The sequence below is a fragment of the Paralichthys olivaceus genome, chromosome 19 (genome assembly GCF_024713975.1).
Source record: "Paralichthys olivaceus isolate ysfri-2021 chromosome 19, ASM2471397v2, whole genome shotgun sequence".
In the NCBI taxonomy this organism is placed as follows: Eukaryota; Metazoa; Chordata; class Actinopteri; order Pleuronectiformes; family Paralichthyidae; genus Paralichthys; species Paralichthys olivaceus.
Genome location: NC_091111.1, coordinates 18,296,818 through 18,310,762, shown reverse-complemented (window position 1 = coordinate 18,310,762; position 13,945 = coordinate 18,296,818). Strand labels below are relative to the sequence as shown.

General features: G+C 44.8%; 1 protein-coding gene across 1 annotated transcript in view; it reads right to left on the bottom strand.

Moving 5' to 3' along the window:
• Positions 1–13,945, bottom strand: part of man1a1 (mannosidase, alpha, class 1A, member 1) — a 90,141-nt gene that overhangs the window by 6,120 nt on the left and 70,076 nt on the right. The window contains exons 6-11 of the mRNA XM_020103700.2: positions 7,685–7,808; positions 7,482–7,575; positions 3,964–4,079; positions 2,967–3,186; positions 2,193–2,365; positions 1,849–1,964 (exon numbers count right to left, since the gene is read on the bottom strand). Of these exons, the coding sequence (XP_019959259.1) occupies positions 1,849–1,964; positions 2,193–2,365; positions 2,967–3,186; positions 3,964–4,079; positions 7,482–7,575; positions 7,685–7,808 (843 nt within the window). The remainder of the gene's footprint in view (positions 1–1,848; positions 1,965–2,192; positions 2,366–2,966; positions 3,187–3,963; positions 4,080–7,481; positions 7,576–7,684; positions 7,809–13,945) is intronic.

Sequence of the window (13,945 nt, the reverse complement as noted above, 5' to 3'; positions counted from 1 at the left end):
AGATGAAAACAGGACGTGGTTCTGCTCGATGCCAAATTCCCAGAGAAACATTTGAGAGACAAGACTTGAGGCTTCGCTGCTAAATGGGATCAATATCCTCTGTGTGCGGGGAGGTCGCACTGTGGCATCATGGGATATGACAGATGAGGAAACTATGAGCTACCGTCCAGGCCGCTCATCAATCACCTTCGTCTTCCTGTCTGTGGATTTATCGTCTGCCGAGGGATTTTCGTACGAGATGATGCTAATGAGATATTTTCATTTTCTTATTTTTTTTCAACGCTTCCTCAGAACATTTTAATCACATCTACAAAAATAATCTCGCACTTTAATGACTTTGTGATCCTCAGGTCAACACAGATTGCAAACGGAATCCAGACATCTCACTGTGCGTGTGTGTGTGTGTGTGTGTGTGTGTGTGTGTGTGTGTGTGTGTGTGTGTGTGTGTGTGCGTGTGTGTGTTAATCAGGAATAGAGGTGACGTGAGTTAAAATTTACAGCCTATAAAAAAGCTGGATTGGATGGCGGCTCGCCCCCCCCATCAGGCTCTGTTAGCCTAACCTTGACTTCCTGTAAACGGCTGCCTGGTGCGGGAGAGAATGAAGACGAGGAAGAGGAGGGGAAGACGAGGAAGAGATGGAGGATGTAAAGATGTAGACGGAGGTAAAGGAAACGATAGAGGACGATAAATACAAAAATACAAAAACTGATTTCCACAAAGTTTGGTGGACGGGTGGAACACGGGTCGAGGGAGAACTTATTTGTATTTTTGTGATCCACTGAGTGATACGGAGCATGAGACAAGGAGGAAGTGGATGAAGGCGTCAGCTTTGAGGGAGGCGTGCACTCTCCGAGCAGCCCTCTAGTTTAAAATCGATTTCATGTCCATCGTGGATCCAAAGTTTTCACATTTGGGGATTTTAAAGAGTGAAATGTTCTAATTTAATGATATTGAAAGTTTCCTTATCGTATAATTAAGTGAATAAAGTCACTGACATTCCTTTAGTTAAAGGCAGAATTACACGTGGTTGTGGTTTTAAACGTAAAATGAATTTAAAAGTGGGATTTCCTCCTCTGCACACACGCGCACACACTTTGCTTGTGGTTTAAACAGAGCGACTTGCTGAACACAGATGGAGAGCCATCTGAGGAGGAGCCCTATTAGCCACAGACATCACACTGTGCGGCTGACAACACGTTTAAAGAGCCGTTTGTGGCCTCACACATTAACACACACACACACACACTCAGACACACACAACAGGGCAGTTAAGTAGAAATGTCAGGCGACTGTTGAGAGGAAGTGAGAAGTGGAAACTGCCCATGGTGAGTTGAAGACATTCTCTAAATAGAGTCTGAGAAACACACGTGTGAACGAGCAGATCTGCGATAACGACTCTTTTACTGAAAATACATCAGAGATTTACTTCTGGGAAATCAAATATTTCATATCGAAGGTGTAGCGTCGGAGGATTTAACGAGAGATGACAAATTGATTGATTTGATGAGCGCCGACTAGAGGCCCAAACATTTGGATTATTTGAAAATGACATTTATTCTTCGTTCGGTTGCGTTTGTGTGATTTGTCAAATTAATGTGGTGAGGTTCGGAGGCTCAGTGTGTGAGAGACCTTGCCACTGACCTCCGCAGCTCTCCGGAGCCTCGTCTGAATTAATGAAAACATCGTATTTTATGTTTGTGTGCGTTTGTGTGAGTGTGTGTGTGTGTGTGTGTGTTGACAGTTTGGGGGAGGCAGAGCTCCGGTCCCTCCATAAAACTGCAACGACAGCACAATCATAAGAGGACGAAAGTGAAGGGTGTGCGTATAAAAGAGTTTCTGCGTCTTACTTGAGCGTCTCTGCCAAGTAGAAACTCTGCTGCACGTCGTCGTGGTTCGGAGACGAAGCGTAGACGTCTCTGACGCCGCTGTAGCCTCCTTCGATTCTACAGTGCTGCTCCAGGGCCTGAACCAGAGACGGCAACACAGACGAACAACAGGAAGACAGAAAATCAATCAAGCTATTAATGCGCTTAAAATATCACTGAAGCTTCGGGTGAATATAAAAATAACCTGAATAAGTGGATGGTTTGTTTTCTTTCCATCCTGATTTGTTTTTACCTTCTTGAAATGAAACCTCTTGCTTCTCTCTGAGCTACTGTTAAATTAAATATCACAGAAACTCATATTTTACCTGAACAGCCTCCCAGCCCCACTCTCTGTACTTGGGGTCGTGGGTGAACCTCCACATGTACATGTAGGTTTCGATGACCTCGGGACGGAGGATGAAATATTTCTCATTCTGGCGCGTGGCGATGGCCTCGACGCCGCCATCGAAGCGAAACGCCTCCGGACCCAGCTTCATCGCTGCAGCGGGAAAAAGAGGTGGATGAAAAAAAAACAAACACCGGAGACAAACATCTTAATGCTGCAGCATAAAGATGACGAGAAGAAAAGAGAATATCTGATGTTATTTGTGTTTTTTTTGCGGGGGGGGGGGAGGGGGTGAAGTAAGACGTCACAGGGCTCAGGTCAGTGTTCACTCGGAACACGAAGCTATTTAAGAGCTCGGTGATGATTAAATTTCCCAGAGCTGCATTTAAAACACAGTGACTCACAACTAGACTCAGGGACGGATTCGATTGAGAGAGAAAAATAAAAAAAATGATCCGAGTGGAGATTAAAAATAAAAACCTGCATAATGTCGACTTAAGGCAAGCGATTAAAATGAGACTTAAATTAGAATTAAACCATTTCCCATAATTGGACTTTCCCGCCTGAAAGGGCGACGAGTGCGAGCGAGTAAAAACCCGACATCCTTCACAGCCTCGAATACAAGTGGAGCGAAAAATAACTTCTGTTAGCCGTCTTCAGATATGAACTCTGGGAAATATTCTTTTCACACACGAGGAGCTCAGCAGGAGAGAACGTCTGGAACACGGGAACGTGACGTTCAAACGGAATTTACCAGTTCTGATGTACGACTCGTGACACGTGCGGGTGATCTCGGCGGCCAGCTCCATCTGATGGCCCGTCTTGTCGCTGGGCGCCCCGTCGGCTCCCAGCGCCATCATGCCGCCCGCGAAACAGGTCAGGTGACCCATCTTGTGCTCCAGGAGCCCGCCCTTCCACTCCGCTATGTAGGTCAGCCCGCCGCTGGACTTCCTCATCAGGTTGGTCTCTATCGCCTGGGAAACACAACGAGTCATTGAAGGGATCGGCCCCGCGACACAGTTCGTCACAGACATCGTGAAGAAGGGATGAACCTGAAACCCGCAGCATCTAATATGTTCTGTGGATAATGACCCTTTGACGACAGCAGTGATATCGTCTTCCTGACAAATGCATCCAGAGCCCGTCTGTCGTCCCTGAAGATTGTGAGGGATTATGGGTAAACTATCCCTGCGTGTTTAAATCTGTATTTTAGTCGCCATGTAATGTATTTGCTCCCCGGGGTGTTTCAGAACGATACGGCGTGTCGCCACGGTTTGATTTAAACGAGGGAGGCTATGTTTACACCACAGGAGATCTGTTGTTGTTCTGACACTCAGCTCCTCTCGGTACTTTTCTTTTTACACAAATGTGAAAAACGTGAAACTTTTCCTGTGGCGTCATCTTTGCATCTCTTCAAACTCACCATCAGGCTCCTGATCATCGGAGAATAAATGTATTATTCCATCTCGTGTGGTGGATCAACTGACTGATTGGATTTGGAACAGGTCCTTAGCGCCATATTATTATTATTATAAAAAAAAATCATAATTATTATTATTGTTTTGGTTGTTTGTTAAATGACTCAAATGATTAATTCACCTAACAAACAATTTATTGGTCATTCAATGACTTCTCAGCCTCTCAACGAGTCTCCTCAGCCCTCACACACACAACTGCTCTCTGTGTGTGTGTGTGTGCGTGTGTGTGTGTGTGTGTGTGTGTGTGTGTGTGTGTGTGTGTGTGTGTGTTACCTGCAGGGCATCGTAGTACATCTTCTTGCCTTCCTCATCAGTCTTGTCTGACATCAGCCAGGCCTTGAGCAGGTACTCATAGAAACTGTCGCCCAGGCCACCCACAGACACATGATCTGCAACACACAGATAAACAAAGATTAAAACACGCACACACAAGCACACACAAGCACACACAAGCACACAGACTCACACAGACTCACACAGACTCACATCTGCGTGTTCAGATTACAACTGCGATCCAAAGACGATCACCACATTATGCAGGGCTGGATATGTGTGTGTGATATAACGCAAACACACCTGATAATATTCTCGAGTGTGTGTGTGTGTGTGAGTGTGTGTGTGAGTGTGTCTGTGAGCGTCCATCCAGCTGATCTGTGCTCCTGCGCTCGCCCTGCTGATTGTCAGCGGAGGCTCATCCATATGCATGTGTCATTAACAGAGTCCGGCCCTGTTTGTGGAGTGCAGAGATTAAATGTCAGCCGCAATCACGTCCAAGAGAAAAGAAAGGAGGCCGCTGGCGAAGATGCTTCGGTCGCGGGGCGCTAAGAGGAGCCGGCTGTCGACGAGCTCAGCGTCAAACCAGGAGCGAGAGCGGCAGAGAAACCCAACAGAGACGACACCAGCTGAAAATAGAGCGCGAGCGATCTGCCAAACATCTCTTCAATAACAGACGAGAAGAACAATTACAAGTTAAGCATTTTTCAGATCCAGAATCAGAGAAGTGATGTGAACTATTACCCCCCCACTAACATCTGCCAACATCTGGCTTTTGTCTGCGATGAGAACGGAAACAATTAGCAGTTCCTCTCTCGGGTCAAATGACTCGACAAAGGTTTTTAATGAGCTGCAGCTCCGACTGGCAGCGACAGAAACATGCGAGTGTCTCCCTGACGTGAACATGAACGTTCCACGAGCAAAGGGAAAATGTTTTTTTATTTTACATAAGTGTTGAAAACGACCACTATAAGTTCTTTACAGTGCAGTTTTTCACACACACATTGGGGGAAAGGGGGAATCGAACCATCAACCTTCAGCTTAGTCACTCGTGTGCTTTCATGAGTGTGTGAGAGAAGGGGTGAGGATCGCAGGGAGGCTGCGGTGGGGGGGGGGGAGAGAGAGATATTTTTCTACATTAGGTTGCAAACATCCCGAGGTCATAATTTATTCAACAAATGCATTCCCATCGCTGTTGCATAATTTCTCTCTGGATGAAAAACCCTCACTGACGTTTTATTTTTTTTTCTGTTGTTGAAAGTTTCTATTCAGCAGATTGAATATATCATCATTTGCATAAATTACGTGGATGAAGACACAGGTAGCGGCTCTTTTAACGTGTGTCAGATAAATGCCAGCAGTTGTGACTGCAGATGTGCTGTCTGGGGTTTTGTTCCGTGTTTCGATGCATCGGGAAAAAGTAAAGTAGAGCAGATGTGAGGGTTCGTATTTAACCTTCACAGACGATATTTCTAATTTACCTTCAGAAACATATCAGAGGAAATACAAATGATTATAAAACTGGATCAAACGCTTTCTAAATTAGTGCCTAAGATAAAAAAAAAGAAAGAATCAAACCTCTTCAAGGTAGAAACGGGCGCAAGAATAATCAGGCGTGAAAAATAATTATGTTTCATTAACTTCAAATCTGAAGTTTTCCATGTTTTTCAGGTTTCCTCGTCTCCATGTGACTTTTCCCTCCGATACAGAGGACGTGATGATTCCAAACTGTTTTGTTTGCGTCAGTCAGAGTCAGTTTGTTATTGGTCTAATTAGCCTGAAGAAGAATTCCTCTGAAGTTGTGTTTGAGTTCATCAAAGCACCTCTGAATACCGGGCTGTCATTTGACACGTGGCGTAGAAGCGGACGGCCCAGTGATGGACTCACGAGCTGTCCCGGGTTGTAAACCGATGTCAGCCGGGATTCGTTCCAGCTCCCCTGTGACCCAACTACTCTTTTGATAAAGCGACTCCAGTCCAGCGTCTGCTCTCCAGTGGTAGAAAGGAAATCACTCACAGAAGCGTTAAGGATGAGTTTAAAAATGGATTTTGATATCATCCCCACTCCTGCTCCTTGTCAGAGTCATTTTCATTATCTCCAGCTCTGCTGACAGTTTCCTCCGACACATGACAGCTGGCATTAAAAGAGACCGTAACTCTGTGTATTCCTCTTCCACACTACATCTCACAACACGTCTCCATTTTATAGTATCTCTCTAACAGCCCTAATCCCTCCTCTTCCTCAAAGCCTTACCTCTCGGTCCCCCTCATCATCATTAACCGTTCAGCTGCATGGGTTGATGATGGATTTGAAATTATATCCTGTTACTGTGTGACACACGTGCACTCGCTGATATTAGAGATGGGAGCTGATGGTGGAAAATAGCAGGTTGCAGGAATGTAAAGTGAGTCGTCAAGAGGGATGAGGAGGTTTGAATACGCTGCAGCCGCCCTGCACCATTAGTCCGGCACGCTCTCACGCTCTAAAGCCGGTAAAACAACAAAATAAATCTCCGTAAATAACGATAAGCTGCGTATAACCTAACATAACTGGCTCCTCTGCCAAGGAGGTTGGGTTTTAGCCACAACCATAAAATCAGCAAGAACTCACATCTGAGAAATCATCGTTTAAATTGTTGTTAAAAAAAAAAAGACTTGATCTCTTCTATATGTTTCAGTTCTGGATTTAAAGTGAAGTTAAAACGAGTCATTGGACTTAAGAGCTGTTTGAAGAGCTGAAGACAAAGAGAAGTGAAGTTTAATTAATCGATGATAATTGGGGACAAGTTCTTAAAGAAAAAGGAGTTTCTTTAAAACATGAGCTGGAGGCGCTGGAGCGATGATAATGATCCCGATGACAGAAGCACTCTCCTGGTTTTCATCTGAACAAGTGACGGAACAGTTTTCTTTAAAAGATCCAAGAGGCCGAAGCTTGGTGACACTCAAGTGGGAAATGCAAAATGTGTTTAACGCTGCTGATATCAGACTCTGAGTCGACGTTGGTTTTAACCCAGAGGGAGTCGGTCTGATATTTTCATCTTGATGACTCCGTGTTCAGGCAGAAAGTTTCCCTCTGATTACTGCGGCGGAAAATCAGAAGCCACCTCTTGAGTGAAATGCAACTGAAAATGTGAGAATACGACAGAAGGAAAATGGCTTGACTAACGTTTGTGTAAATATTATGTCACATGACGCTTTCACCTGTTCGAACAGAAGCAAATACTCAGGAAATGACAAGGGTGAGCCTCTAACGCCCCTTCACCGGCGGAGGAGCAAAAAGACGGAGAGGACAAACCCATCGTTACTTCCTTTGCATTAAATGGAGCTGTGAGGAGCTTCCCCAAAAACACATGGACAACGTAAATCTGGAGAGAAGAGGCTGAGATGAACCTGCTGTTTGTGTGTTTTTGTGGAGGATCTTCGAAGAATCTCGGTCGACAGGACAGTGGTCCTCCTGAAGAGCCACGATATGTTAGATGTTCACATGTGCAGAGAAAGCAGGAGACGGTGCGGACTTACGTTGGCCCCACTGGCCACTGTTGGGGTTCAGGTAGTTGGGGTACAGCCCCTGAGGTTTGTCCAGGCGGTTGAGAACTTTCCGGATGTTCATTACCTGATGAGAAGAAGAAACGGTGGAAGTAAAAGGCAAACACGGGGGAATTTTAATCGAGAAATCTTTAAATTCTGCAGGAGTAAAAGAGGAAATCCTGCGTTTCTGTTACCTTCTGAGCAAACTCAGGATTTCCAGAGAGCTGGCCGAGGTGCATGAACTCCAGGTGCAGGGTGCCGTACTCTGCCAGAATGCTGCTGCCGCCAGAAGCCCACGGCCAGTTTCTACCTATACCGCTGCAGAAAGAAGAAGAGAGGAAGAGATGGAGGCGTCTGTTAATCAAAAAGAACAACCAGAAGAAACGCCGGGTCACGTGTAACAGAGAGAGCATTTGAAAGACGTCACGGTGTTTGACATGTTCTGTGAGTGGAGCCGCCTCTGTTAACATGTTTTAACTTTTTCCACACACTTTGCATTCATCCTCAATTACAACCACGAGGTCTGTGGACAAAAAGACAAGAACGCCGAGTGAGTCGTGTTAGAAAAGTCGTTCATCAGAAAACTCAATTTAAGAGTTTTCTCAGGGACTCAGAAGCCGAAACTTTAAATCACGAAGACGACGTCCGCTCTGCCTCCGTTCACCTGGAAGTCATTGTTGTCAACTGTTGCTGTCATCACACGAGATTCTTGAAACTTAATGAAGGCACTTCTCCGTTAGCTTCATGTTTCCAGAGTCTGCATCCATGTTTCTGTGTCTATGATCTGGATGCATGTGTGTGTGTGTGTGTGTGTGTGTGTGTGTGTGTGTGTGTGTGTGTGTGTGTGTGTGTTGGATGATTAGAGCCACTGACAGATCAAGAGCTGATGACTCTGGTGGCGACGCCTCAAGTAACTAATCATGAATAACATTTCACTGCACCGTGAAATACACAGCGGGGCGTCTGCAGAGCAATAAGTAAATGGGGACATAAACGGCACTACGCACACACACACACACACAAAAACACACACAAACACACACACACACACACACAGACACAGACACACACCTCTTCAAAGAGGTGGATGAACATACTAATTATCCCCCTTCAACTCATCATGCTGCACAAGCCATAATTTGTTTCCCATTACACCATGGATTTAATCAACTCACCCGAACACAAGCAGGACCACTGCAGCAGAAACACACACACACACAACACAACACACACACACACACACACACACACACACACACACACACACACACACACACACACACACCCTGAGTGAATTCAGAGCCGAGCGTTTGTTTGCTTTGGACGGACGCAGACAAGACGACATGACGTTAAATCCGACAATTACAAGCAGAACGTAGTTGAAAAAGCATCATTTCTTCATCTCTACCTTTGCCTCCTCCTCCCCTCCAGCTAACTGTGAGCTCGATCTGTCTATCCGTATTTTTCAATCCCTTTCTAACCCCCCCCCCCCGTGATGAACGACAAATCTCCTCTCCTGGTAGGCGAGGAGAGAAACACACACACACACACACCTTTCCATTTCACCCCTGTCCATCTCAAATGCATCCCAAAGCCCCGCTGTGAGAAACACTACATCCCTGTTAAGGAGAACAAAACAAAAGACAGCGAGAGAAGAAAAGCTGCCGAGTAAAATAAAAGAGACACAAAGCAATGAAGTGCAGAAATACAGTAAAATACTGGAGAGAGAGAGAGCTGAGGGTGTGTACGAAGCAGGGTGTGTGAAAGACGTTTAAATATGTGTAGCGCTGCCTGGAGTTTAATTAAAAATGAAAGAGAAAAGACCTGTCAAAGGCAGCAGGCTCGTTTGACCACAGATGAAATTTAAAAACACTGAGCAACATTACGCAACTTTTAGAAAGAATAAATAACGCAGATTCATCAGCGCTCTCGATTAAAGTCGAGGAGAAGTCGAGCAGAAGCAGAAATGTGTGTATTCTATTAAAAGTGCCAACAAACGTGGCAGAAACAAACGCACCGCGGAGACTGTTGACTCATTAAACTCTACATCGACTGGTTCAAATGAAAAGTCTGGTGTTGGAGACCAGGAACAAGAGAGAGTACTGGAAGTGGAATACATCAACAGGCCCGCAGCGCCACACAGCTGTATTAGAACTAATACAGTCCGCTGTTGTGTTTGACCAGTGATGCAAACGTCCCCGTGGCCCAGTTTCAAGAGTTTCCACCCTCGACATCCAGCACGCTCTAAATCCAGCTCTTTCACACGGGACGCAATGAGACTTGTTACAGACCGAGAGCTATAAAAGAAAGTTTAGTTTATGACCTCGTCTGCGCTGCAACGCTGCACAAACATTACACAACCGAGCTCGGCCTCGCTCTGGCGCTCGTCTCAAGAATCTACAGCGAGACGGAAGGATTCCTCCTGTTATGTATTTTCTCCTGACCTCAGTTGGCTTTCACATCAATTACTGGGTCTAAAGATTTGTGCTAAAAGCCGAATAAAGAGCGGGTTCCATGAAATATTCTGCTGATGAAAGAAAAAAAAAAAAAAAATGCTTAAAACCAAACAGAAGTAATTAAACTAAAAAAAACCCACACAGAGTGATTCTGTTTGCAAACTCGACAGGAAACGTTAATTAAAAATTCACGGTGACCTAGAACAGGGGGACTTTTCAGAGATTACGTTTGGCTTACACTGACGTATCAAAACTCGTGTTGAACTTTCATCACAAATCAGGAGATGAGCCGCCGTCCTCCACCTCTGACAGCAGTGATACGATGCACTTTGTTTGACTGATAGGACTCGACGCCCAGCAGACTCTGATTAGCGCGCTCGGCTCACGTTTCATCAACTTTCACCGCGCTGATGGAATTAAAAGTTTGTTTTTGAACATTGCAGGTTATCACAGAATACCGGGGGACCGGACGACTTCCTGTCCGAAGGTCAAAGAGGGACTTTTAGTTTATATACACAAACACAAGTATGTGGACTGCAGATTCCTAGAAACTGTTTTCTTCACAGCTGATTGACACCGACACCAAAAGCTCTAGAGTCTTCTTCTTCTGTGGCTCCTCGTCTGCATCCTCAGATATTTTTTTATTTGTCAGACATCTGTGTCCTCTCACACAGCCCCTCCTCTATTTCTAATCGTAGAAATATTCATCGAGATAATTAAGCATTTGCTCCACATCCTGTTGTCCTGCTTTCAGGACGAGAAACCGAAAAAACCCACCGGCTCGTTGTGTCCGAGCAACAAACATGGATCCACAGCCTGGACCCAGAAAAAGAAGTGGGTCGTTACAGATTGATGCTACCTGCTGTTTAGTTTAGAGGACACACTCCACTTTCCTTTTGTTGTCTGGTCGATTCTGTTCATCCTTTCGGGAGCGCTCCCTTTCTTTTTATTTTTTTTTATTTTTTATTATTAAATCTCTCGCCCCTATAAGGCCGTGTCTCGGCCAGCTCTGAAATTACAAACTGTAGCTCGGTAGTTTTTCAGTCACCAGTCGATTCTGCAGAGCCAACATCAGGGATTCGAATTCTGCTGTGCCAAGCAACAAAAAAACAGAGCAGGCACGCCATCTCCATAAATTAGCATGTCACAAGAACGTGCCCTCTCACGCTCGTCTGGTGTGATGTTAGGAAGCACCCCCCCGTGCTCAGCGGTCGGATAAAACCTATAATTTGGCTCAATTCTCCTTTTTTTTTTTTTGTGTGTGTGTGTTTTTGTTCCCGGCCACTTCACCGTCCTCCTCCTCCTCCTCCTCATCCAGACTGTGACCTCGCTCTGCCTCAATATCTCTTCCTCTCTGTCTGAAAATCTATCGTGCTTCTCCTCCAGGCACAAAGAAAATGTGAATCGCAATAGAGTCGCAGTTAGCAACTTAATTAGAGGCCTTAAATCACGAGTGCCTTCCGCTGCCTTAGGTTACTGCGGAGGAGCGCTGCACTGAGTGTGTGCATTTATGAGTCGGCTTCTTTTTTTTTTTTCTAAATCTTTGGATGCCCAACTTTTCCTTGTTGTTAAAAAAAAGCCGCAGGGCAACGAGACTGTGTCACCAACAAAAGCATGATTGTGCATCTCCTGTGTGTATTTATATATGTATACACAGGAGATGCATGATATACTGTATATGTGGTCATGGTAAGAACATGCCTGTCAGGTCACGGTGCGGTCAAATGCAACACGCATGTAGCTATTAATGGTAAAAGTAACTGTCGAGGAAATGTGGAGGCTGGATGCAGTTGTTTTTGCTTTACAGGAGAAATTGATGAGATGTTTGTTGAGGTGACAGAGTCTGCGACTCGTTTGCTGGGACACGGCTGCAGTGATGAAAAGACCAACATCATTACAGCTGGAAACATGCAGCAGACACAGTTTAAAACCTGAAACAATTCAATATTTAACATTTGTCCTCGGAAATGACTCAAATGATCAGTTTTCCAATAGTTGGAGATGTTGAATGACAACAACCCTCGACCACATCTGAGTCAGGACAGAAATCTGTCAACACAGGCTGAATGAAATAAGAGAAACACAAACCACGTCTACTCTAGTTCTTTAAATCTCTTCTATATTTTCTTCTGCTGCTGCTGCTGCTTTGCGGATGAAACCCTGTTCTCTGATACAGAAGTTAAACGTTCAGCACCACAGACCTGATTCTGACGTTTCTTTCCAAACAAAAACACGAGCTTGCCCCCTCGGAGGTTGACACTGTTTCAGAAGCAGAGAGTTTTATACGGGTTCAGGTTCCTCTCACATCTACAGAAGCCCGGCTCGCTGACAGAGTGGCGGGTGTGCGGCGAATGGAGCCGGTCTCCATCCAGGCCTATAAATCAAACTACAAGAACTGAGGAGCTCAGACGTTATTGTTTTGGCCTCGAGGTCTGAAGCTGAACGAGCAAATGTGCCATAAGGTGGCTTTTTTCATTTTATGTTTTTTTTTTTACATTTTCTTCTGTGAGATAAGAAAAGAGAGCGGGGGCAAAAAATTCTGGCTGAGACTTTGCAGCACCATTAAGAAAATGAAAATACCTTCAGCAGCAGTTTGGCTGAGGAGCAGATGTTCTCTTTGAGATTGTGGTTTCTGTAATGGCAGCTGTGGGACGGCTGATGTATGAGTGTGGTGAATAAAATCCTCTCGGAGAGCTTTGAGAAAAAGTCTCTATATGAAAGAACAATGAAAAGTACGCTAATACACATCTGATTGAAATTTAGGACTTCACATTCCAAATGAGTTATTTTCCTTTTTGTTGTTTTGAGTAAATATCTCAGCAAGGTGTTAGCAAATTGAAATTTTGAGTGTTTTCCCTATTTCCAATTACGAAAGAAGAAATTTGATGTGTGCATAAGACACACACACACACACCACACACACTCACCACACACACACATACCCTCATCCCATTAAGGCCAGTCAGTATGCAGTGCAGAGGGAGTGATTTGCAAGAGCTTTATCAGTCTGAATGTTAATAGCAGAGCTATGGGACATACTGGCCTAAGCTGATAACGACTGGGTGACTAGTTTGAGTGTGTGTCTATGTGTGTGTGTGTGTGTGTGTGTGTGTATATAAGAGTGAAAAAGACACAGTTGAACAAAGCTTCCCCTGTTGAATCACATCATCTTAAATTTGGATGAAGCCACAGATACGTGAAAATATAGATATAGCTCATGTTCCAGTTATTTGTTTATTCATTTTAAGGTTTAAAATGCTTTATTCAAACGTTTCCCTGGAACGCAACACTCAAACCTCCCAGAGCTGCAGTTCGGTGCCTCTGTTATCCTTTAACTCAAATAATCAAAAAGTTCCTCCATCCACTCGGCTGCAGTGCCACCACATTTGGAGCGAATCAGATCTTAGCGGCATTTTCCGCTCAGTTAGTGGCAATCAACGGGATTAAACACAAAGAGATGGAAGCGGCGAGAGAGGAGGAAAACAGACGAAGGGACAATCGAGCGCAAGATTCTTTAAATGTGTCCCTGATTTATTTAGTTGAGGCCTTTTCAAGCGTCTTTGGAACGTAAATGAAGCGGACGGGTGAAGACAGTTTCCTACAGATAAATAAGACTTTCAACAACCCTACAGGTTCCTCTGTTGTCTGGTTTGTTGATGCTCTTACATGGACGATCAGTCAGTTACAAAACGAACTCCATTTGCTTAACTTGTTGGACTCGGTGACTTCTCTCTCGACAAATATGTAAATGTGAACCGAGACCTTCGGCAGCTCCGGCATCACCGGAGTGAAGAAATGACATTTATCTCGTTCTCTAAAATGAAAACGGAGCAAGCGAGCAAACAAGGTTGAGTCGGTGAAGACGCAGTGACACGGTTTAAACCGTGTCCTCGTTTCCCGACGCCGCTCTCGGGCTGTGTCGATGGCTGCAGGCTAGAGTGATGAAAAAAAAAAAAAAAAACTGCAGAGAGGGAATAAAGAGAACAAGGCCATGGAGTG